This window comes from Dermacentor silvarum, chromosome 2, assembly GCF_013339745.2.
Source record: "Dermacentor silvarum isolate Dsil-2018 chromosome 2, BIME_Dsil_1.4, whole genome shotgun sequence".
In the NCBI taxonomy this organism is placed as follows: Eukaryota; Metazoa; Arthropoda; class Arachnida; order Ixodida; family Ixodidae; genus Dermacentor; species Dermacentor silvarum.
The window spans coordinates 71,944,378-71,966,524 of NC_051155.1; the positions used below are offsets into that span (position 1 = coordinate 71,944,378).

A 22,147-nucleotide genomic window follows, 5' to 3' on the forward strand; every position below is an offset into this window, starting at 1 on the left:
ACCTTGGGAGTCGACAGACAGAGGGTCACAGTACATCAAGATGTGCACAGACTCTCTTTAAATCTACAGATTCATGTGGATTCCTGTCTGAAATACATTTCAGAAGCATGTCGTGTCTAAGAAAGAAAAAAATGAGAATCTGGGCATAGCAGATGAAACCTTGTGAATGTGCTCCAAACATTGTTTTTGCTTCACATTATGTGCTTCCAAAAATGGCTACCATGTACACCGAGCAAGAGCCACAACCCTACTATGGCAGACCAATATTCCAAGAAAAAAAAACTGGAAAAAACTGAAAAGCGCACCCCCAGATTTGGGCTAGCCCAGCCAGCTGTGTTTTGCACACAACTACCAGGAGAAAGTGTCCGACAGCTTACAATGCTATGCTGAAGCAAGGTATCATGGAAATGTGGACCAGCTGCAACTTCGGCGTTGAAACAAATGTGTATGTTGCTAGCCCATAGAGTGAGAGAAGCTCAAGGGAAAAAAGAAAATGCATTCTAAAACAATAGCAATCACAATTTCGGTAAAGAAAGAGCACAGGGACTGAGGTGGCCCACTCTCTTGCCTTGGTGTACTTGGCAAGACTGCTAAAAAGAGTGTGAACCTTACATGAGTGTATATGGATATTACCATCGGGCATGATTACTCAGGCACAGACTCGGTAATATCAAACTCACAAGAACCAGCAAAGATCAGCCGGAAGTTAGTCCCCCCACATACCATACTAAAAGTTTAACAGAGTTTTCCTCCTGTTCAGAGGCATTCTCGGTCACAAGCTGACCAAGGTTGATGAAAGGTTGATGAAATGAGTGAAGTGAGGGAAGTTGTTGATTCCCTGGAAGCAGAGCGACAGTCAGCCATTCATAACACACAGTGTGCACCAGGGTCACTGTGCCACGGGGTCAACTGAAGTGCACAGCGTCAGACGCACTGTGTGCCAATCAGCATGACACGAACATGACACACTGCTGAATCTCCCACAACGTCCACTTAAAACAATCCCTCTGGCACAAATTAGTAAGCTACTGCTTTCCCCTTTTCAATGCTAAGTGTCAGAGATGCTTTTCAGTGTCTGTCGCAGCAATACCTAAACATTATTTTGACTTTTCCTAGAAGTAATCTTGTACCTCAATAATAGGCTAAGCAATAATACACTACAAATATTCCTATCTGCTTGCTGTGCCATTACATTATGTTAGCACTTTCTTGGGCAGCTTTTATAAGTCTTGTATTTGTGAGAAAAAAAATGCTTCCAGAAAAATTGAACTCTAATGATCTGACAGAATTAAGATGCCTTAGTGGAGGGCCCAGATTAGCCACCTTGTTCTTTTATTGTTCTCTCATTGCTGATAAGATCATTTTTTTCTTCTCTTTTTTTATTCTCCGCCAATCATAATGCAGCCACAAGGCAGCACAAAATTTTATTGATGCACTTTTTATTAGGTTTAAGTTCAAATTTCATTCTAACAGTTAGCATGTAGAAATATAATATGTGAGCATAACATTTACATACGAAAAAAAATTGGAAATAAACAAATCTCTTTTGACCTGCATTTATTTCTTGAAATGCAGAAGCACAAACCAGAAATAATGCAGCGAGTTGTCGAGACAAAGGCACACCTTTAAAAGCAGAGGAAGGCGCCACTGGAGGCATGGCAGCTAGTGTCAAGGATGGCAACGAAGGCTTTTAGAAATGCAAGAAGGCAGAAATCTGCAGCCCCATCTACAGGCACTAAACTAACATCCTGCTCATCGTCTACAGTCGGCCTAAGAAGGGATGTGAGGCAATAGTTGCCAAGCAAAGCTTAAACACTTTAATTTACCAGGATTAGAACTAAACACTGGCACAAATACAACAGCCACTCCGAAGTCATAGACAGCAACTTACTGATATCCTTTACCAGAAAAATATACAACTGCTGCATATAATGAGATAAAATTAACACAAGTAACAGTAAGCAGCCATGTTTCAGACGTCATAAAACATATCGCAGCTCACCTATTTCCATTGAAAGTAACATATATTAGAATGTGCAGATTCATTCGAAACACTCACAGTGCCTTTCTTGCCCACTCTGTCTGGCGACTATCACATTAAACCTCCTGTGCAGTTCTTCTGTGCCATGCTACTATTTGTTTGTAATTGCGCTACTTCTCCTGTATTGGATAACATACTGCCCCAGTATGTTTAGCGTTGAAGGCTTCTGAACTTCTGTTCAAATATCACTCTTCATGAAACACCCCATCATCACCAGTTCACTGCCATAACAAACCCAAGATTGTTTCAAGCTTATAAATGTGCTATACCAAGACCAAGTACACCCTCTCTATAGCCCAGTGCCAACTGAACAAATGGTGGAGCAAACTGTTACTATATTGCTGCACATTGCAACAAGTTACATATTCAACTTGTCCACTTTCCTGCAAATTCTACAGTATCCCTTAAGGAGTATCCCTCATATCTTTCATAAGCGCAGCTTTCAGCATTCATTAACCATCAGCTAACTCATTTATTTGTAATCAACCCTCGTTTGTCAATGCTAGCCTTCTTGGTGATGCAGTATTTCTTTAATATTCTAAAGTGCTTGACCAAATTGCTGACATCGACTTCAAGCAAAGCATTGAACATTCACACCTCTATGTTTGAACAGGATTAAAGTTGTATCTGTCAGAATACAAGTCCCCTCAGTTCACATGCCCGTCGACCAAGTTATGTGAGCTTTGCCACACGACAGTGTGCTAGGGCCTTTATTATTTTATTTTTTTCTATTGTACACTGTACTGAAATAAAGCTATTGGCTGCCATGTATGTTCCCCAAGACATCTACTTGCATTATCTCTTCAATGAACCCATTTTTATAGGCCAAGGTGAACATGCAATTCATCTTCCCAACGAGGATGCAATACGGTGTTGGTAATTTGGCAAGAAAGGTTGCTAATTTAGCAAGTTCTTAATTACCTTATTGACAATTTAATTTTTTGGAGTCTTAGCAAACTTTTTAGTGATATTCAGAGATGTTATAATACAGTAAATTGCCCTGGTGAAATTCCTCAAGGCGAATTTGACTAAGTTCAATGCCTTTTGCCCCTTGTATCTCAAAGTGGATATATGCACCTCCATCTAATGCTAGTTCTAAAAACCTAAACCAAACTAACAAAAACATAACACATAGCTTATTAGTGGGTCATAAAGGTGCATTAAAGCTGCTTTTTAGGGCAAAACACAATGTGGTACTATTGTTTTACAAAATCAGGGTCTTTGTATTTTTACATGCCGACTGTCAACTCACCGCCACAGGAAGTAATTTAAAGCTATAGTTTGACAAACATTAATCAAGGTCACTATGGATTCAGGAACAATTAAACAAAAAATACAATTCTTAGCAAGTCATCAGCCTCACTTAGTGACATTTTACTAAAATGGAGTGTTGTGAATCGTGATCTGGCAACCTTGTCCCTTTAAAGAAAAACTGTTACTAACACTGGTGTAGCTTACCGGGGCACCTGTTCCCACACTGACCGTCAAGCTCTACAATCTGCCGTAAATGTTGTAAAGCATGCAGGCATAACTTGTCAACATATGACCTGGACCTAACTCTCTCTGTGCGTCACTATAATTTCCCTGGTACTTAGGGAATACAAAAACCATCAAAACTGAAACTTGAACTACACCGCACCATCAACAAGCTTTGAGAAGGCAGACCGTGTTTGTGGGGCAGGTGCAAGTTTACATGTGTATGAAGCTTGTGCATCACGCTGAGCATGCCCAATGACATTTGAGAATCAGTCAGCTATTACACTAACCGAAGAGCACAAATGTAAATGAATCTAAAAACAGCTAGAAGATTAACAACATCTGCAACGTTTTTTAGGAGTACATATATGAAGTCAATTTTCATCGTTTTATCTCCTGGGCATTTTGGTGATGTGATCCAATAGCGCAACTTATTCTGCTGCAACCTACATCAAATATGGCCTTGCGAACTCACAAGCTATGTCCTCAACAATATTTCTGCTGGCCAGCCTGTGCTCATGACATCAGCCCGCCAGTGCAAGCATCTTATGAAGTTGTTGGATGTGCAGAGCCATCAATGAACATGTTCAACTAGTCTAAGGGTGTTGGCAGAACAACCTTTTTCAACAATCTTTTTTTACCAAGATGAGCCATTTAGAAAAATTACTTTCAAATTTGTTGTACTTAAATACACTGTTCCGAAATGTCTTTATACAAGTGCTGATGTTCTTAATGAGTGCTTGTCTTAACATCATCTCCGACCATCACGACAAGCAGCTGCCGGTTCGATTTCTTTTTCAGCATGATGTCTTTTTGCTTGTTTCAATTTATTACTGCAATTTATATATGAACAAAACATGCAATAGTAAGTGCTGACAAATCTAAACCAACTACTTCTCTGACATGATAAAAAAAATTGCTGGTATTTTAAATGTAGTCGAGGTAACCGGGTAAACAATGTTCTTACTTGTGAGCAAACATGTATGCATTTTCTGTACTGGATCACATAAAAGCTGCACAGGCTATCGGTTTAAGTATTTTGTATGCACTTCTTGAATTTTTAAATACAGCTAATTTTGGATAGATTTAAGTGTAAGAACTTGCAAAACGCAGCATGTCACAAAGGATATAGTGCATATAGCAGGAGTAGCAGCAGCACAACAATTTCAGCTGTCTGCCTGTGCCACTGATGTCAAAAGTGGAATGGGAGAATGTCCCTTCCCACAGAATGCAGGTCAGCCTGAAATACAAGTCACCCACTGCTGGAATTGTCATGAAACGCACCGAACAATGACAGGCCCGCAACGTGAGTACTCTGCATTTTGCACACATGCTGGCTAAATTTCAAAATCAGAAGGCAAATTTGCTGCGTTAGAAGCAAAACCACATTTCTTGCTTCAATAGCGTGCCATTGTGCAGTTTCTCCAAACTCCCTTTTATCTTAGAGGAGATTTGTGTTGCTTACCAATGACAGCCCTTGGACAACAATTCCTCGTGAAGAGCTCTGGCCCTTTGAAAGCTGAGAAGCCTATTTCCCATAAGAAGTTTGATGTACAGGAAGGGTCAAAAGTTTACGGGATGCAGGTTCGGCAAAAAAGCTAACGGCCCAGTTTTAGCTTGCACTTATTAGACAGGTTTCATGGTTCATGTACACTTGTGCACACTTGAAATCCAGGTTGCCTGGCCAGGCTCACAAAATATTTTGCGTCCCCTTCTCAGATCCCGTACACTTTTCACCCTGCCCGCATACTGCAGTGCGGATGGAGGACAGGCAAGTAGATGTGGACACAAGCACCTTGGACTTGTTTTCTTTTTTCTTAAGACGGGCACGCATCCATCTTCCTCTGGACAGAAGAGACGGGTGTTCGTCTCTTCTTCCTGTCCGTTAGTGCACAGTGTTTACAATGAATTACCAACTAGCCCGGTCACACACTTTGTACAGACAAATAAACAATCACAAATAAATACAACTGTTCTAATGAACACGTCGTTGCACAAGGATGCCTCCAAGCTTTCTGAAAGCGGAACAAGTCACACACAGGTAATAAACCTGACTACTTGCATTGCCTGATATGCCAAACACATATTCTCTGTAGATGGGTAAGCAGCCGCATGCAAACGAAACATTCTCATTAATTCCTGCACAGCTTGCATCATTTCTTCCAAGACGTGAGGCCTTTTCAAAACGAGTAAAAAAGCCGTCGTTGTATAAATTATGTGCAAGACATTGATGAGAAAGAGAGAATAAGTTCTGCAATGGACACATTGTCAGATACAGTTTTGCAGGTAGACAACATAAAATCAGAGCTTATGAGAAGTGCTGCTTTGTGTCAGAGTGCGCTACTTGTTACTCAAAAGAGAGGCTATGCACTCCAAACATGTCCACAACAACGTCTGTACCTGCAGGTCATGTACCTGAATTCATGTTTGAAATTCTCTATGCTGTTCCATTAAAGTGCCAGCCTCTTTATTTCTTACACCGGCTAATAACTTGCAGGTGTTTTTTCTTGACTTCTTGTGCATTACAGAAACTCAATGCTGTGGAATGGTCTCTTTCCCTGCCATATTTTAGGTTTCCTCAATTGTTCAGTGCTTCATCTTTATAGCCGTACAAATTAGTTTTGTGCAATGTCATCTCAGCTTTGGTTGTCTTTATCTGGCTTTCTTACCTACTTGCCCATTACTTCTCTCGTTGACTGCAACTGCGCTTTCACATCTCGTCTAAAAGTGCCACAAGAGGCCCCATTGGAGCCCAGAACTTCAGGGCTGCTACTATTTACTTCACCTACATAATTTACACTTATCTACTTCATCATCCCATCTCGTTTTCTGCCGACCTCGACTGCGCTTCCCTTCTCTTGGTATCCATTCTGTAACCCTGATGGTCCACCGGTTATCCATCCTATGCATTACATGGCCTGCCCAGCTCCATTTCTTCCGCTTAGAATATCGGCTATCCCCGTTTTTTCTCTGATCCTTCGATTCATACTTGCATAATTCGTACGAAGCTGGTATCGGGGCAGGTTTGTGTGAGTGTAAATGCGGTAACACTCGTCACTTGAGGGTCACAGCTGCAAAGCCCGAAAGGCATGTGGCAATATACAATCAAATGAAGTTCAATAAATGAATACACAAAAAATGCACCATCTTGCACAGAAAATGTGGATGCACATGCATTATCACTCATAAGTTTCAAGGAAATGTCTTATTTATTTTGATTTCAATACTTCTTGCTTGTTAATGTATAATTACTGTTTGGTAATGGACAAATAAATGTTTCATCCAACAAACATAGGTTAAATCCACCTAGATTATACATTTGCATTTGCACTGCTTTCAGGCAGTAATAAAGATTGCAAGTTCATATTGCACAAATTAGAAAAAAAAAGAAAACTGAAAAAAAAATTAAGTCAGGAAAAAGGTAAAAAGAATAAATAGAAAATTGCAGTGTTGCGTGAGAACTACGAGCAATGACTCAGTGTGGCCATAGCTGCACATTGAAAGTTCACATTGCACAAATTATTTTCGAAAATAAACAATAAAAATAAAAGCAGAAAATTTTGAGAAAAAGAATTGTTTAGGAAGAATAAATAGAAGATAGCAGTGCCGTGGCAGCACTACGAACAATGATGCACAGCACAACAATCCTCCTATCGCAGCTGACACGAAGACAATGCACAGTGGATATTGCAAGCGGGAAGAACGAATGTTTCACTACTGAAAGAATGCACTGTTAATGTGTACTGATGCTTACATGTCTAACTAAAGTTATTATACAGAAGCTGAAGTAGGTTATAGTGAACTTCGTTCACTCTGACAGAAAGTGTTTTTAAACTAGAAGCAGCTAAGAGGTTAGTGGGTGAGTCAGTACAGTATGCCTGTACTTGTTGTGTATAGATAGTACTACAGCTTTCTTTTTATGCTCCTAGTTTAGCAGTACTATACCAAAATAAAATCAACTTCTGTTAATTCAACCTTCATGATGCTGAGAAAGTCAATCGGCTTATCCGGCAGGTCAAATTGAACGAGAAGCCCACCACCGATTTATTTGGCAGTATTTACCCAATTCTAACACGCAAACGAATTGAACATGCACCCACATTTTATGGGTTCAATGTAGAAAACTATCATGGAAGTGAAATTAGAGCTTCTAAACGAAGTAGAAATCTAACGCACACCCAATGTCTTAGCAAGAAAATTTTAGCACACCTATTATTCTGGAAATAAGGAAAAAATGAAACCAGTGAACTTTACCTTCAAAGAATGGAAATTTATTTACACTTAATGTTGACTGTCGTCACTCTGACACAGCACTTTATCGCAGTCTATAAACCACCACATGTCATCCTACGTACAGTCCCTAGCACGTCTGATACTCTTTATTTATCACACTCTGCAACAATCCCACATGGGATGGTGACCCATGCCTAGACTAACCACTTCACTAGTTCATCCTGTGACAAATTCAACTCACTGGAACACCAAAAATGTGGTTGATCCCTCTTATATAGGAATCGGTATAGAACACGAAAGTGAAACGTGTCTTCACAGAAGTAGTGTAATGTTTATTGCACATTGATATATAATGTCTATTGGTGTTTTGTGGCTAAAGCGCCCTTAGGCGTTGATGCACCCACGCTGACGCCTGGTGGCACGTCTCCTCCATCACGACTACCAACGTCGATGACCATGAGCAACCGTCGTGCATATGGAAGCTGCACTACGCTGCACACGCTAGCACAACGCGAAAGACGAAGCACGTAACTGACACACTAACACAACGCGCAAGACAAAGCACGTAACTGAATCGTCACCGAGTCAAATCAGCGCGTACAGCGCGTCGTAATTGCAGCCTCCGCGATCAACTTCAGAAACATTTTCAGAGCTAATTGCGGAGGCCACGCTCCGCTGTGCTGAGTACGGTGAACGTGGCCACCTAGGTGGCGTTGGTAGTGCTTCTTGATGCCAGCGTCCCTTCGAATGCTGGCATCGAGGCGTCGTAGTGCTGAGACCACCGAAGCGTTCACTGTCGGTGCGCGTTAGTGTCATAATGCAGTACTTCTCTTTTCTGCTCGTAGGCGGCGGCACCGCCCCGAGCAAGAGCGCGGGTACACGGAGGAGTGTTAGATATATAAGGCGCGTCTGTGTAGCTCTCTGCAAATGCGTTTGTGGCGCAATGGGTTAAACGCTCGGCGATCTATCGTCGCGGACCGAGAGGTCGTGGGTTCGATTTCCAAATTTTGCATGTTTGTGGAACTTTTTCTTCTGGTTTCTTTCTTTGTATTATGTTCTATGACGTATTTCCGTGACGGAAATACGTCAGTGAAGTCTTGGTGGACCCCGGCATAAAACACTTTCGTGTTAAAAACACAGAATGCAACGACTAGTATGTAAAATAAGGCCTGAATCTGAGCTAGTTGGTATGGCAACGTCTGTGCATGTGTTTGCCTGATCTTGTTTCTCTGTTCCCTTCAATGATGTAAAATAACATCTTTTCAATGGTATTTCATTATGAAAGATTGAAAGCAGTATGTCATCGTCATGCTACACCAAAACCTGTCCTGTCATCTTCCTGTGATGGCAATGGCTAGGTAGGCTCTGACGGTAGGTTGTTGCGAACACGATATTGGTTTTGTGTCTGGCTGCACTGTGCAGGCAATTCTGAGACCAATTTTCATGGAAAAAGCTTCACATTAGAATCAAGTAGGAGTGTGTGAATATCACAATTTTTAAATACAAATCGAATACTTAGCTTCGAATATCGAATTGAATAATGCTATGCATTTATTAGCAAGTTGGGTTAACTTGTTATTTTGGAACATTGCAATTACATTGTCAATGTTAAAAAACTAGACTAGTAAGCCGTTATACTAATTGTGTATTTGACTCAAGTTAACTTGGAAAATTTAGTATTGTATTTTCCGGTGTACAAGACGCAGCTTTTTGACAAAATTTTCGGCGGTGCGTCTTATACAACGGTGCGTCTTAAATATTGCTTTCCTTTTTCTATTTGGCAAATTCTGAATTGATGTTGATTCGGCTTTTTTTTCAACATTTAAAACAATACATTACTAATGATGTGTCCTAAATGCGATACTGAACCGTCAACCTGCCAAAAGTAGAGTGCCATAACAAAAAAAAAGAACAAAACAAAAATAGGAGAGTGAAGGGGGAAAAAACGCCTCTGTGCGAGTTTTCAGATCACGGAGGCCGCGTATGCTTCGGATGCCACATGCAGGGGGGTAAAATGGCAAAATATGACAGTTGCATTGCTTGCGAGCATACACATATTCGAAGTTCGCTTTCCTGTTTTTTTCTATTACTTCTTCGTATCAGTCCATTGCCGTCAAGTCACACCAGCTTGTTGCAATGGGTATGGGCACAGCATCATCATCAGCCCATTTGCACCTCCATGCATTGTTCCGCCAGATTCAGCAGGGTCCAGCCAATTGCCATTTATCACGAGGGTGGCTTGTTGGGCTAGTTGGTACATGGCTATACTAGGAAAATGGCAGCAAATTTGAAAGTAGAAAAAATCGAGAAGTAGTCAGACAAGACACCTTCCTGTCGCTTTGTCTATGTCTACTTCTCGATTTGTTCTACTTTCAAATTTGCTGGCATTCTCCTAGTATAGCCATTTACCACGTTGTTTGGTTCACTAACTTCACGGTCCCTCTGCAGTATGCTGCTTAAGCGAAAGAGCTACACGGCGAAGTTAAACGTTGTGGAGTATACAAATGAACATGAGAACCGGGCAGCCATTTCAACGTCGCCGAGAAAATGATTTGCACTAAAGCCCCTCCATCAGCTCAGCCTTCTTTAGATGGCTTTCAGGATACAGCCACCCGGGCGTAAGCGCGCAGTGTAGTACGTGGCCTCCCCACCCTCCCCCTGAGCCTTGCAAAGCCTTGTGGCACAGCGGGCGGTCACTCGGGCGGCGCGGAGTAAAACGAAGTTCAGCGAAGTCGCCAATTGGCTCTGCGATGCCTGGAGTGCGGTTTTGGTGGCGACAGTCACTGCAGGATTCTGCAAAGCAAGCCTTCTAGATTCATCAGCACCTGAGCACAACGCAAGCAGCAACGACAGCGACTCGGAAGCTGAAGGGATGCCCCAGCAATGCTACCGCCAGAATTTGCCCAACTTTTCAACAGCACGTTGGAAGACGAAGACTTTGAAGGTGTTGAGTAAATAAAATGTTTCTCCTGCGTTTACGTGGGATGTTTCTTAATGTGTGGTCATCGAAATTTCCCCCCGCAAATTTGGCGCTTCACAAGTGTTCTTACAGAGACTTAAGTTTTCCGAGATGTTAACTGGTAAGTACGGAAAGTTTACTCAACCACACGTAATGAAGTTTATTTCTGGCAAGTGAGTAAATATATGTGCGTCTTATATACTAAACTTTTTTCAAATTTCGCAAAAAGTGGGGGGTGCGTCTTATACACCGGAAAATACGGTAATGCCCACTAGCTGTCCTCGCCAGCCTGTGCCTTGTTATAACGCACCAAATGCCCATGAACTCGGAGGTGTTTGACCCTATGTGAGTCGTCGGACTTGCCGTCAAGCAATAAGCTTAGAATTGGGTGTGGCACTGCTAAAAAAGAAAAAACAAATTAGGGGCAGCTTCACACTAGTGGTGCGAAGACTGGGCAAACAGCGAAGTTGGCGACGCCGCCCAGCTTTATCTCGGTTCGGCCACGTTTTGCGCAAGATCACCCCGGAATCATCGACAGCCCAAGGAGCAACGAACACTCGGTCATTAAAGTATCTGGACACTTCTGGACACTCAAACGCTTTTGCTCGGTTTCGCGGGCTCATAACTCCAGATAACTTAGCTCCGCCTCTGCGCAGCCGCGGCAACTACTCCGCACAGCACCATGACGCCATGGCTCGGCAAAGCTAAGGCAAAGCGACGTGGCATGCGCGATGACGTCACGGCTCATGCAGCTGTGGTGAGGCTCGACGCGATCGGCGCAGCTGGGGCTAAGTGTCGCTAAGCGACGCATGGTGACGTCATCGCCAGGCGGAGGTTTTGCGGCGTACACTCGACGGACCATCCTCGATCTTAAACAGCTTCGCTAGTTCACAGGGGCATGTGCATTGCGCTTGGACCCTTTCTGCACAACCACCAGGATTGGCCCAGATTTTGGCGTTACACCTGATGGCAAACGCCCAGGTCAAACAGCTTCGCTGTTAAAAGTGCATCCTCACTGTCCGCAAACCTGTGCCCCTTACTACTGAGAGGCTGGCTGGTTTAGTGGCTAAATGTGCTTTATAGGCGAAATTTCGTTAGCAGCACGAAATCACCACACTATTCAGCACAATATCGCCCCAATATCCTTAGATTAAATAGAACCAAATGCTAAGAACCGTGTTTGCTCCCGCACAGCAAGCAATATATTAGATTTGATTCGAAGATTCGTATACAACCGAATATTCGAACCCCCCCCCCCATTTTTTAATATCTCTTTTTCAATCGAATATGAATATTAAAAATATCATAATTGATAATATTCGAGCTTTATAAGTATTCCCCACACCCCTAGAATCAAGTAAATACAAAATGTGCCTAAGGCAGGCCATAAATTGTAATTTTGGGAGAAGACACGTGCCAAACGTATTCACTGTAACCCATGCATTGCGAAGACAGACGCTGCCACTGTTGGAGTCACCATAGGGGTCAGGTGCATGTATACTGACCCATAAAGTTTCCAAGGAAGGCGCATTTCAACATCAAAATAAAGAAACTTTGAACACATGAAATGTGTAAGCGTCGGCAGGGATATTTGGTCAGGATCATATTAGCAAAAAAACTGAATTAACCAGAGTCGAATTAACGGAAGTCTACCATACTCACAAAAGCATTTCAAATTTATTATCTTGAGAAGAGTATTTCAGATAGCATGGAAAAATCTGCTAAAAGCCTACCTTTCATGTGGCATCAATCCCAATAGAGCCCAGTCATGCCCCGGGGCAAAGTGAGGGTCACTTTGAGCGAGTGCACTCTGCCTCACTGAGTGCCATATTTTGTAAGCTCAGTACTACAGAGCAAAACAAGGGCTGCTATTTTGTAGCGATGCCTTTCTGACACTAATGCCTTTTCGCGTTTGGTCAGTGGTCAGAGCGACGGTCCGTTCATGTTATTAACGGGATCAGCCGGTGAGCGGTGGATGATAAGACTAGTATAGAATAAAGCATAATGCATCACTACAAAAAACCGGCCAAGGTGTCATTCCGATTTGATGGCTGTAATGACTGAGTGCTGCAAAAAGCACTTGGAATGACTATTTGTATACGGACAGCAGCCCTTAGTGCTGCTTTTAATGGCGACAGCTATTTAGGTGATCACAAGACTGATCCTCACTGAAGATTTGTTTGTCATGAAAATTTCACTTAGCAGAAAAAAAATTCCACCAAGCTCAAGTCTGAGCAACACCCAAAGGGTCTACACAGCAACAACAATGCGTGGGTGCACCTTGAACACTCCTTGAGAGGTCTCCTCTGTGGTTGTGCCGTGCGTGGCCAAAAGAGCGAGGGCTTGATTCCCATTCCCATTCCCAGTAGAAACCGCCCACTGAACCGTCCACGTGATCATTTGATAAACCACCCATTCATTACCTCGTCACACCATTAGTAGAAAGAGATAAGGAGTGGAAGAATCGGCAAACAGTGGTGGAGCAGCCATTTGACCTTTTGGTGCAGATCTTGGCGCAGGAAAAAAGTTGATTTGGCACAGCCGATATAGAATTTATGCACAGTTTTAAATGTATATCTAACATTATATGGAACGGAGAAGAAAAAGAATGTTTTATTGCACTAAAAAGACATACAAAAATGATTGTGACAGCATCTGGATCCATAGCCGATATGGCTAGTTAGCGAATTGATCTCGTTATCAACTGAAATGGTAAATAATTATAGCTGAGCTGGCTTTACGCACATTAATGCAGGATTGATGATTAAATTGCCAAACTAGCTCCATTATATTTTTATAGAATAGCTTTTCATGTGTATATAGTGCAGCTTGAAGCCGCTTCTGCCATTTCGACTTGCAACAGGTGTTTGCACGTTCACCACGCTTAAAAGCGAGCAAGAAAACAAAATGATTGCAGAAACAAAGAAATGTAAGGGTCACAATAGAACATGCACACCTAAACCACAGTTACAGTGAAGTCCAGAGGTTTCCTTACTTCTGAAGTGTAAATGCTCGTTTGCATAACTGCACAATGGATCATATGAAAGTTGTTTAAAGTACAACCACGAGATTTGCTTTTCCGATCATGCAGGGTTTCGAGGGAGGTTATCACTAATTGTGATTTATATGCTAGCGGTTGGGTATAAGAATTACAAAGTAATACTCAAGTGGTACGCTGAACAACTATTCTAAACAATTTACGACAGGACATTATCCGACGGTTGTTTTTTTATCCGACAGCCTCCTTGAGTAGGCTCCACGCCACTTACAAGGGAAACAGAAGGAAAACAGGCTCCATGCCACTTACGAGGGAAACAGAACTGCTGCACTAAGTGCACAAACACAAGAAGCGGCAGTACACTGGAACCTCTGCTGAAGAGAAATGCAACAAATTAGCAAGAACAGCCAATGGAGCACTGATGGCATCGGGCACTCCATTGACTTCCAGGATGATGATGGCAAGGTTTAGGTTTTTCTTTCAGTTTTACCAGCTTGGCAACACGAACAACAAGGCTTTTGTTCTTCAGCTTCTTTGCAGGCGTGGCATGAATTTCAGCTAAAATGCCGTTTTGGAGCAGGACGGTGCAAAGGATAACTCTTGGTGCAATTGGGCGCACCTATTCCACCACGAGGTGAACAAAGGCGACAGACCGTGCAACTAGCAAACCACTTTGGACATGCTTTGCTGAGGGCTACAGCCTGGCATTGCAACACCGTGTGTGACATTAAAAGAGGGACCTGGCATTGCAAGCATTCGAAAACACTGTGCACAACAGTGAAAAGGAAGATGTGATGAAACATGCCACTTTGTGCATGCTTCGTGAAGGAGAATTTAGCATCGCAAGCACTGCGATGCCATGCATGACAAGCTAGCTTCCTCCTGCGATGATGAATAAACCTGAAACCCTTGTTAGAGAGAATGCCAGTGAATTAACAGTCTCTATGCATTGTATACAATGCCGGCCCATTGTTAATGGTATGAACACACTATGAAGCACTTGTGTAAATGCATTCATCAGATCATCAGGAGAAACATGGCTGCCACTTTTCACATCTCACTCATGAACAAAAGCAGCCTCTTGTGGCTTTCCCCCCCCCCCCCCTTCTTTTTTTATTACAAAAAACATATCTTAATAATGCTCACAAAAACTGCTCAGAGAGCGCCACCATCATTCACCTGAGAATTTTTGTAGTTCACTTCGCTACATACAGTGCAGACACACCAATAGCTGTTTTGTTTGCACATATAACTGCACTGCCCAAGCTGCACACTTCAAGGAAGCTAGTAGACGAATTCCCACCAAACTAACTCGCTGCTGTGTGCACTCGGCAGTAAGGGCAGACTTTCTCATGTGACAGCATCCAAATGACAGTCATCCAGTGACATCACATATCCTCCCTCTTCATATCTGTCTAAGAGTGTTTGCTCGCATCGCTTGCACTTCCTTCTATAGGAACCAATCTGAAATGTGCCTGTACATGACTACAAGGGAAAAAAGCAACAGTTCTCAAGCACAGCACAGCACAGGCTCTACACATTATGCCAGCAGCGGCAAAGTATACAACTCACCTCTCCTGTTCTTCCTGTTCCTGCTCTTCCTGACACGGCAATAGGGGCACCTTTTCTTCCACTGTATGAAATGAACTGCAATCAGTGCTTGGTTTAAAGATACGCAGCTCTTCAGCATGTGGTAAGACCTACAGAACTCAGGTAATCAACAAAGTGAAAGAAAAAGACTCCACAAATCTGTGCACACGATCATGCCCAATATTTATAAACATATTTCTTGCATCTTGCTGGACCTAATTTTTCCCAGCTCCAATGTGTGGTGCTGGATCATGAAACAGAAGAGGCGCAGGAGTGTTTGTGCTGCGTCATATTTTCATTGCATCTATACCGACAATAAATGCACCAGTTTTCTCTGCCTCTTCGTTCACTGTTCAAGACAACTGAACTCCACTGCTGTTGCTGTTTAATCGAAACATTGGTGCAAATAAACAAAATGAAAAGTTTTCCCAGTGCACTCAATTCTTCTAGGGAGTAGTTTTCTTGTATTACATTTCTATTACTCTCTGAGACGGAGCTACTGGTTGTGAAGTGACAGTTCCTACTACTACCAAAACTTAACAACGCAGCATAATGATACATGATACATTATGCGCTTAATAAACGAGGAAGCAATCATAGATTTAAGCGCATCGCCATTACGCTCGCAGTTGCCACATTGCATATTCATGACAAATGACAAGCATTTTGTTCATTACTGACCAGGTTAACAGAACAGCTTCCTGCGCTAAGATGCATTGAAATAAACCCTAACGACACATTTTGCATACTGCCACTTAGCTGAAGTAAGACAGGCGCAAGCACCGATCAGCAGTGTACTGAGCACTCCGGAGGAATTCTTGAGAAAAACAGACGGTCCTCACCCTGAAGGATGCGGTCCCTCTCCTGCGCAGCCTTCTGGCGAATCTTTTTTCTCCTGAGCTTCTTAAGCAAGGCCCGAAAACGCCGGTGGCTGAGGCAGCAAAGAAAAACGTTTTCGCATAACGCCAAGCCCCTACATCGTAAATACTTACTTTAGCTTTGCAGACGGGGCATTCAAGTCAGACTCTCGGGCGCAAGACCTGCTGAGCATCACGCAAGTCATTATTTTACAAATGCGATTGGTGCAGAGCGGCCCGTTTAGCCCACTTCGCCGCTTGATTTCGCGTTTGACGCATTAGGATTTGGATCCGACTCGACTTGGATCTGAACGCCAACACCTGGATCCTGGTACGGTGGCTAGATGGGTAGGTGTGCCGTCCGCCGGGCACGAAGACTAGTTCAGCGCTTCTCCGCATCATGACAACAAAATTGGCGCTGCGGTCGAGGGTTTGGCGCAGGCGGCGCGCGTCGTCTGCTGCTGCGGCCAGGTTACATTGTACCTGCGGCATATTTACCATCGTATTTAAACTGAAAACCACATTCACAGTGCCATCATAGACAGTTACGAATTTCTGAACGCACCAGAGCTTTGTCACTTGCGAAGGTAACGTACTTGCCTTTTCCGTCACCTGTTTGTTTCCACGTTTGAAATTCAAGAATATAATAGCTATTAACGCTGTTTAGTTCGGTAAACACGTTAAACTTGAGTCTACGAGGAGAAGTGCAAATTCTGCATGGACGAAATAGTCCTCCATCAGTTCATCTAAAGCGAGAAAGGTGAAGTTTGCTTTGCAGAATAGATGTATTATCATGTATACAGTAGTATGTACTATGTAGGGGCTGTACGTGAACGTGCAGTGCGTGCAATGCGCAAGAGAAATGCTTTGACTTGAAAGGATGTAAAACACAATGGAATAAATATTGATATTCGTACAACTAAAATCCTTTGGTTCGATTTTCTTGACTGTATTGGGGTTATTATAAACTCACAAAATATATTATAAACTTGTTCGTGATGAAGAAAAAAAAAGAGTTCTTACGGTGGGCGATTATGTATGATGAGAGCAGTGGCTTGTAGCATGAAAAATCCTAGTTTGGACTCGTGAAGATCGTATATATGTATATTTGAATGCAATAATAATTTAGGTAATTCTTCGGTCACACGCGCAAACCATGCAGCAACGTACACCAAGCTTTTATTGCAACTATAGCTTTAAATGAAACACTACACTGCATCACAGCGCTCAAAATGCACGTAGCGTATAGCCGCAGCGCAAGGTGCTTTTTCTTTTCTGGAGTACGCTCAGGAGCTGAGTTTTGGTCGTCACAAGGAAGTGCAGGCGAGAAATATATGTATTAGGTTGATGATGCTGTTCGTAATTTCTATTTTATGCTGCTCACAACCTATGACTCCTGAACGCTTCAGCTGGCGAAAGGGGAAAGAAATGCCAGCGGCACGGCATATCTGCCAGTCGTTGCGTTGTAAACCGCGGCCGCTGTACTTGAAGCTGAATTTTTTGCACACACAAACATTTCGTCGGCAGCCTTTGAGCAGGTTCATTGCTTCACTTGTTTACAAATACTCATTCTTCACCTGTAGAACACGCGACATTTTCATTCGCATCCTATTTGCTTGGAGCGTGTGTAAGTTTGCCCAATGTCTCCAGAGGAGGCATTGGTTTGGCTCGCTGTCTCTTCCGGATTATTTCAACCACCGACATGCCGTTGGAGCCTCGCTTGTTCTTTTACTAGAAATTTTATTCAATATGTAAGGCGCAGCGTCCAGTAGCAACGAAGGAAGTGTCACTCTAACATACGTACGCCATCGGAATCCGCACAATCTTCCTGCCGGTCATACGCTCGATGACATGCTCCTTGAAGTGGCGCTGGGACATGAGTAATGCAGTTGAAACATATTTTAGGCACGGCGAAGGGCAAGCTCACGTCTCTCGGAAAGTTCTGGGTCTCAGCGCATCGAAACCAATGACTCTTTCGCGCGTGGCTTGCATGTTTGTAGCCGAACTTACAATTCGGCGCAATGCAAGTGGTGCCCTTCCGGCTTGTTTTCTTCTGTGCAGGAACACTTTCCCTCTGTTCCGGAGTCTCACGAGCTTGGTATTCACGTTCATCACTCACAGTCTTCACTTCGCTCCTTAAACGTCTAAGGAAATTACAAGAACTCGGAGAACTATATCGTGACTGCGAGCGGAGCGCTCCGTGAAGTGAGTGTGTTAACAGACGATATAAATGACCGCTTTTGAAAATTACTCATTGCAACAAGAAACATCGCACTGTTAAGCACTCTCTCAACATTATTTAACCATTGTCTTCAGGTTTTATCGTGAAAAACCCATTATCTTAAATATAACAGGCGCGCAATAAAACACTCTCAGTAGCAGACGACGCGGGCTTCACGGCAAACCTCTGACCGCAGCGCCACTCCTGCTGTCATGATGCGGAGAAGCAGTGAACTACGCCGGTCGGCACACCTACCAATCTAGCCACCGTAATCCTGGTAGAATAGATGGATACTATTCACATACTACTATTCACATACTACTCTAGCCACCGTACTACGGTGGCTAGATGGGTAGGTGTGCCTAAAGTCCCTATATAAGAAAAGTACCGCCATCCTTTGATAAACGCCGCTTCTCTCTCTCCTGTATCTCCGATTGGACGATGATAGCGCGCGCTTTTCACTTCTTTATATTTTCTTTTTTTCCGCCTCACAGCCATGTTGAAAGTCCTCTGCGCAGCCGCAGTCGCCGGTGGCGGCGGCGGCGCGCTCCCGACCTGAAAGCTTCAACGTGGACATTCTAGGCGCGCCACCGTCGACTTAGCTTTCGCAAGCAAAAAGTAAAGAAAAAAGCAAGCGCTTTAGGAGAGGAGGCGGCGGAGGAAAGAGTAGATGGCGGTACTTTTCCTTTAGGTGTGCCGACCCACGGCCGGGCTCGACTGGCGCGCGCGCTCGCTTCTTACGGCCTTCTCACCCGTCGGGGAAACAATGGGAGAGTTTCTCAGCACGTTTCGCCACCCGTCGACGGTAGGGGCGCTGCGACCCTGACCCTTCTAGGGTGCCTCGATGCCAGCGCCGCCGTTCAGGGTGGTGCCAACCTTTGACCGCCCCCGCGCCGCCGCTTTCTCGCTGCGACGCCATATTGTGTCACAGTGAGCCGTTGCGATTGCTTGGTGCCGGTGCTGAGTTCGAGGCACAGTGCGCGCGGATGCTTCGCGGACGCTTCTACTTGCTAGACAGTGTTCAGCCGCATGACTGACAAGCTATCAAGTGCATCGTGTCGACATGACGGGCTGTTGTGTTCCCAAGTGCGCCGGATCGACGCGTAAAGGACTGCGTTGTTTTCGCTTCCCCCGGGACCCAGAGTGACGGAAGAGATGGGAAGCCCAAGTAAAGCGCGATCACTGGAAGGCAACGGATAACTCCTGCATTTGCGAGGTAAGTGTCAAGAATGTTTAGACTATCGCACCGTGTTTTTCATTTAAATAAGAAAGTATTCTCTGATCCTCGCTCACGTACCTACGTTCGCTCACGAACTAAGTAAGCACTGCACCGATGCTGTCTGAGTAGCGTATGGTTTGCGAGCGCGCGTCGCATAGGCTTTTTTCGTTTTGATGGGCGCAGTCTGTACCCTTATTTTAAGGACTGACGAAGATGCTTAGCCCCGAAATAGTCTTACATTAGCTACGAATCGTCACGTAAGCCACCTATTTTCCTTTTTCACGGGAAGCACACATCTTGTGTGCCTCTTGTTTCTTTCTTTTTTTTTCTTTTTTCGGTACTGGTTATTTGGGACTAAAGAACGCAGTGCTTCGTCTGGGGAGAGCGGCTGTTTTGTACGTGGTAAGCGAAACATTGTGATTTTCTCTGATTTCTCGGGAGATATCTTGCGGACATCAGGGTGTTACGTTACATAGCTGATTTTTTAGACTTGTACATATTTGTAGCGTGGTGATCGTAAGCCGATGGTCATTCGTGCTCATTCCCGATCGTAGTGGGTACTGTGACGGTCTTTAAATGCCTGTGCACGGTATGCCCAGGTGTAGTAGAGATAAGGGGCATCATGGGACCAAAATGTTTCGGCGCTTTCTGGCATGGTGTCTGTTGTAGCCTGTGCATTTCTTCGAAACGTGTGAAGCGAGGTAATACAGCATTGCTTCTGCTAAAATTTATTTTTAAGCACTGTAATGGGTTCTCTGTATTTACAAGGCAACTTTTCATATCAATAATCACTTTTGTTGTTTTACCTGTACTTAGAAACACTTTGAAGAGGACCAGTACGAGGGAAATGGACAGGATGGGCGCCGTCTGTTAAAGTCAACAGCCCTACATCATCATGGACTATATTTTCGAAGTGAAAAACATTGCTAATCTGTATTTGACTGTCTTAGTTTCATTTACGGCTTTTGTACGTGATATGTACGCAGTGTTGTTTATTTTTTCAATGTAGTTATCAGTGTTCTAATGGTTATTTATGAAATGTTCTGTACTCGCCATCGATGTGTTTGGCTGATGCGACGTATTCGATGGTAGCTGATGTATGTATTCTGGCTGGATATCTTGATTAATATTACCCGCGGTTGCGTTTTCTTGTTTGCATTCTTGTTTTCGATTTATATTGTGTGTAATAAGGTTGATGTACTCACTTGAACCCCCCCCCCCCCCCCCCCATGTAATGAATAAATAAAAAAAACTCTCTCTATCCCGAATTGTGTGTCGAGCCTACCTTGCGAATTAATTTTTTTATCTCGTCTTTCAACATAACCTTCAGGCGCCACACAGTACATATAATTTTTCATGTACATATCTCTTTCATGATTGATTGTACTAGACATTATAAGTAAATGTATTTTGTGCATCGTTTGATTTCTTGTGTGTACTACGGAAGATTGACACAGACAAGTTACGTTACATTTTCTCTACAGCACTAACTAAACCTTATTTTCACATCGCAGTTATTTTTACACCAGCTTAATCCTGTCAGCACACAGTTTTGTGGGCAAAAAAAGCAAATATTGCGCGTAGATATCGTCAAATAATTGCAACGAACGCGAAGAGCACGCGCAACGCAAGGGAAACTAACCGCCGTGAGCGAGTGGCTGGCTACGGTAAAGGAGGCGTGACGTGTAAACCAAAATACAACAGCGAAAAAGAAAAACTTCCACACACAGGGGGTCGCAAACCTTATATACCAAGCATCGAAGCGCAAAAAAAAAAATAGTGCGTATTTTAAACATACACACGGCATATTAAATGTGATTGAATTAGGCAACTTGGGGCATGTTCCCGGCGCCATACATTTACGTCTTCGACCTTCGACGAGGTTAACGGCTATTTGTTATAAAGATATGCAGGTGGGACACCGATAAAAAAATCCTCATCAAGTCAAAGCACTTGGAAGCGCGCCGCAAGTAACACTTTATGAACGCAAGCGTAGCTGAGTCTCAGCTCGTGTGACACAATATGGCGGCGCCAGCGGGGTTGTCTCCACCCTGGACGGCGGCGCTGGGCATCGAGGCACCCTAGACCCTTCTTCCCCTGCTCCGCGTACATGCGCTTGCCTTCGCGCTCGCACGATCGTTTTCCCGCGCATTTTATTCGGTGATCTGTCAGTGTTGTTCAGTATGCAGTAATTTGTGGGCTCCTGAAGACGGTCATACAGCCTTTAGTACGCGCTGCCACAGCCAAGACTTGGCGCCGTTCATTGCACATCGGTATATAACTGCTGTGTGATGGTGTAATGCTGTCTTCCGTATTGCAAGTCCCGTTCCGGGAAAACACCCGGTGTTTCTTTTCACCAGTTCCCAAGCAATGATCGAGTTTCTAGCCCGAGTTTCTAGCGCTTTTGGACAAGATAGCGTCAACGAATAAAGGGGAATTATAAGATGGACATAGCAAAGATCGTAGCCTTCTCCTCCGGATACGCTACTCGGCAAATACATAATTTCACTATAACTCCCTTTTCCTCACGCAGCAACTCTTTTAAGCATTCTT

General features: G+C 43.6%; 1 protein-coding gene across 1 annotated transcript; it reads right to left on the bottom strand.

The window, feature by feature from the left end:
* Window positions 1-1,542: 1,542 nt before the first annotated feature.
* Window positions 1,543-16,463, bottom strand: LOC119440162 (uncharacterized). Its single transcript, XM_049661388.1, has 5 exons — window positions 16,290-16,463; window positions 16,140-16,228; window positions 15,280-15,340; window positions 4,648-4,757; window positions 1,543-1,648 (listed from the first exon to the last, which is right to left on the bottom strand). Exons 1-5 carry the CDS (start codon window positions 16,358-16,360, stop codon window positions 1,626-1,628), a joined length of 354 nt encoding a protein of 117 aa, XP_049517345.1. The 5' UTR covers window positions 16,361-16,463; the 3' UTR covers window positions 1,543-1,625.
* Between the last annotated feature and the right edge of the window lie 5,684 nt (window positions 16,464-22,147).

Coding starts and splice junctions, on each gene's coding strand:
- LOC119440162 (XM_049661388.1), bottom strand. CDS start 16,360: ATGACTTGCGTGATGCTCAGCAGGTCTTGCGCCCGAGAGTCTGACTTG. Junction 16,229..16,289: donor GCCCCGTCTGCAAAGCTAAA/GTAAGTATTTAC, acceptor TTGCTGCCTCAG/CCACCGGCGTTTTCGGGCCT. Junction 15,341..16,139: donor GAGGGACCGCATCCTTCAGG/GTGAGGACCGTC, acceptor CATTTCATACAG/TGGAAGAAAAGGTGCCCCTA.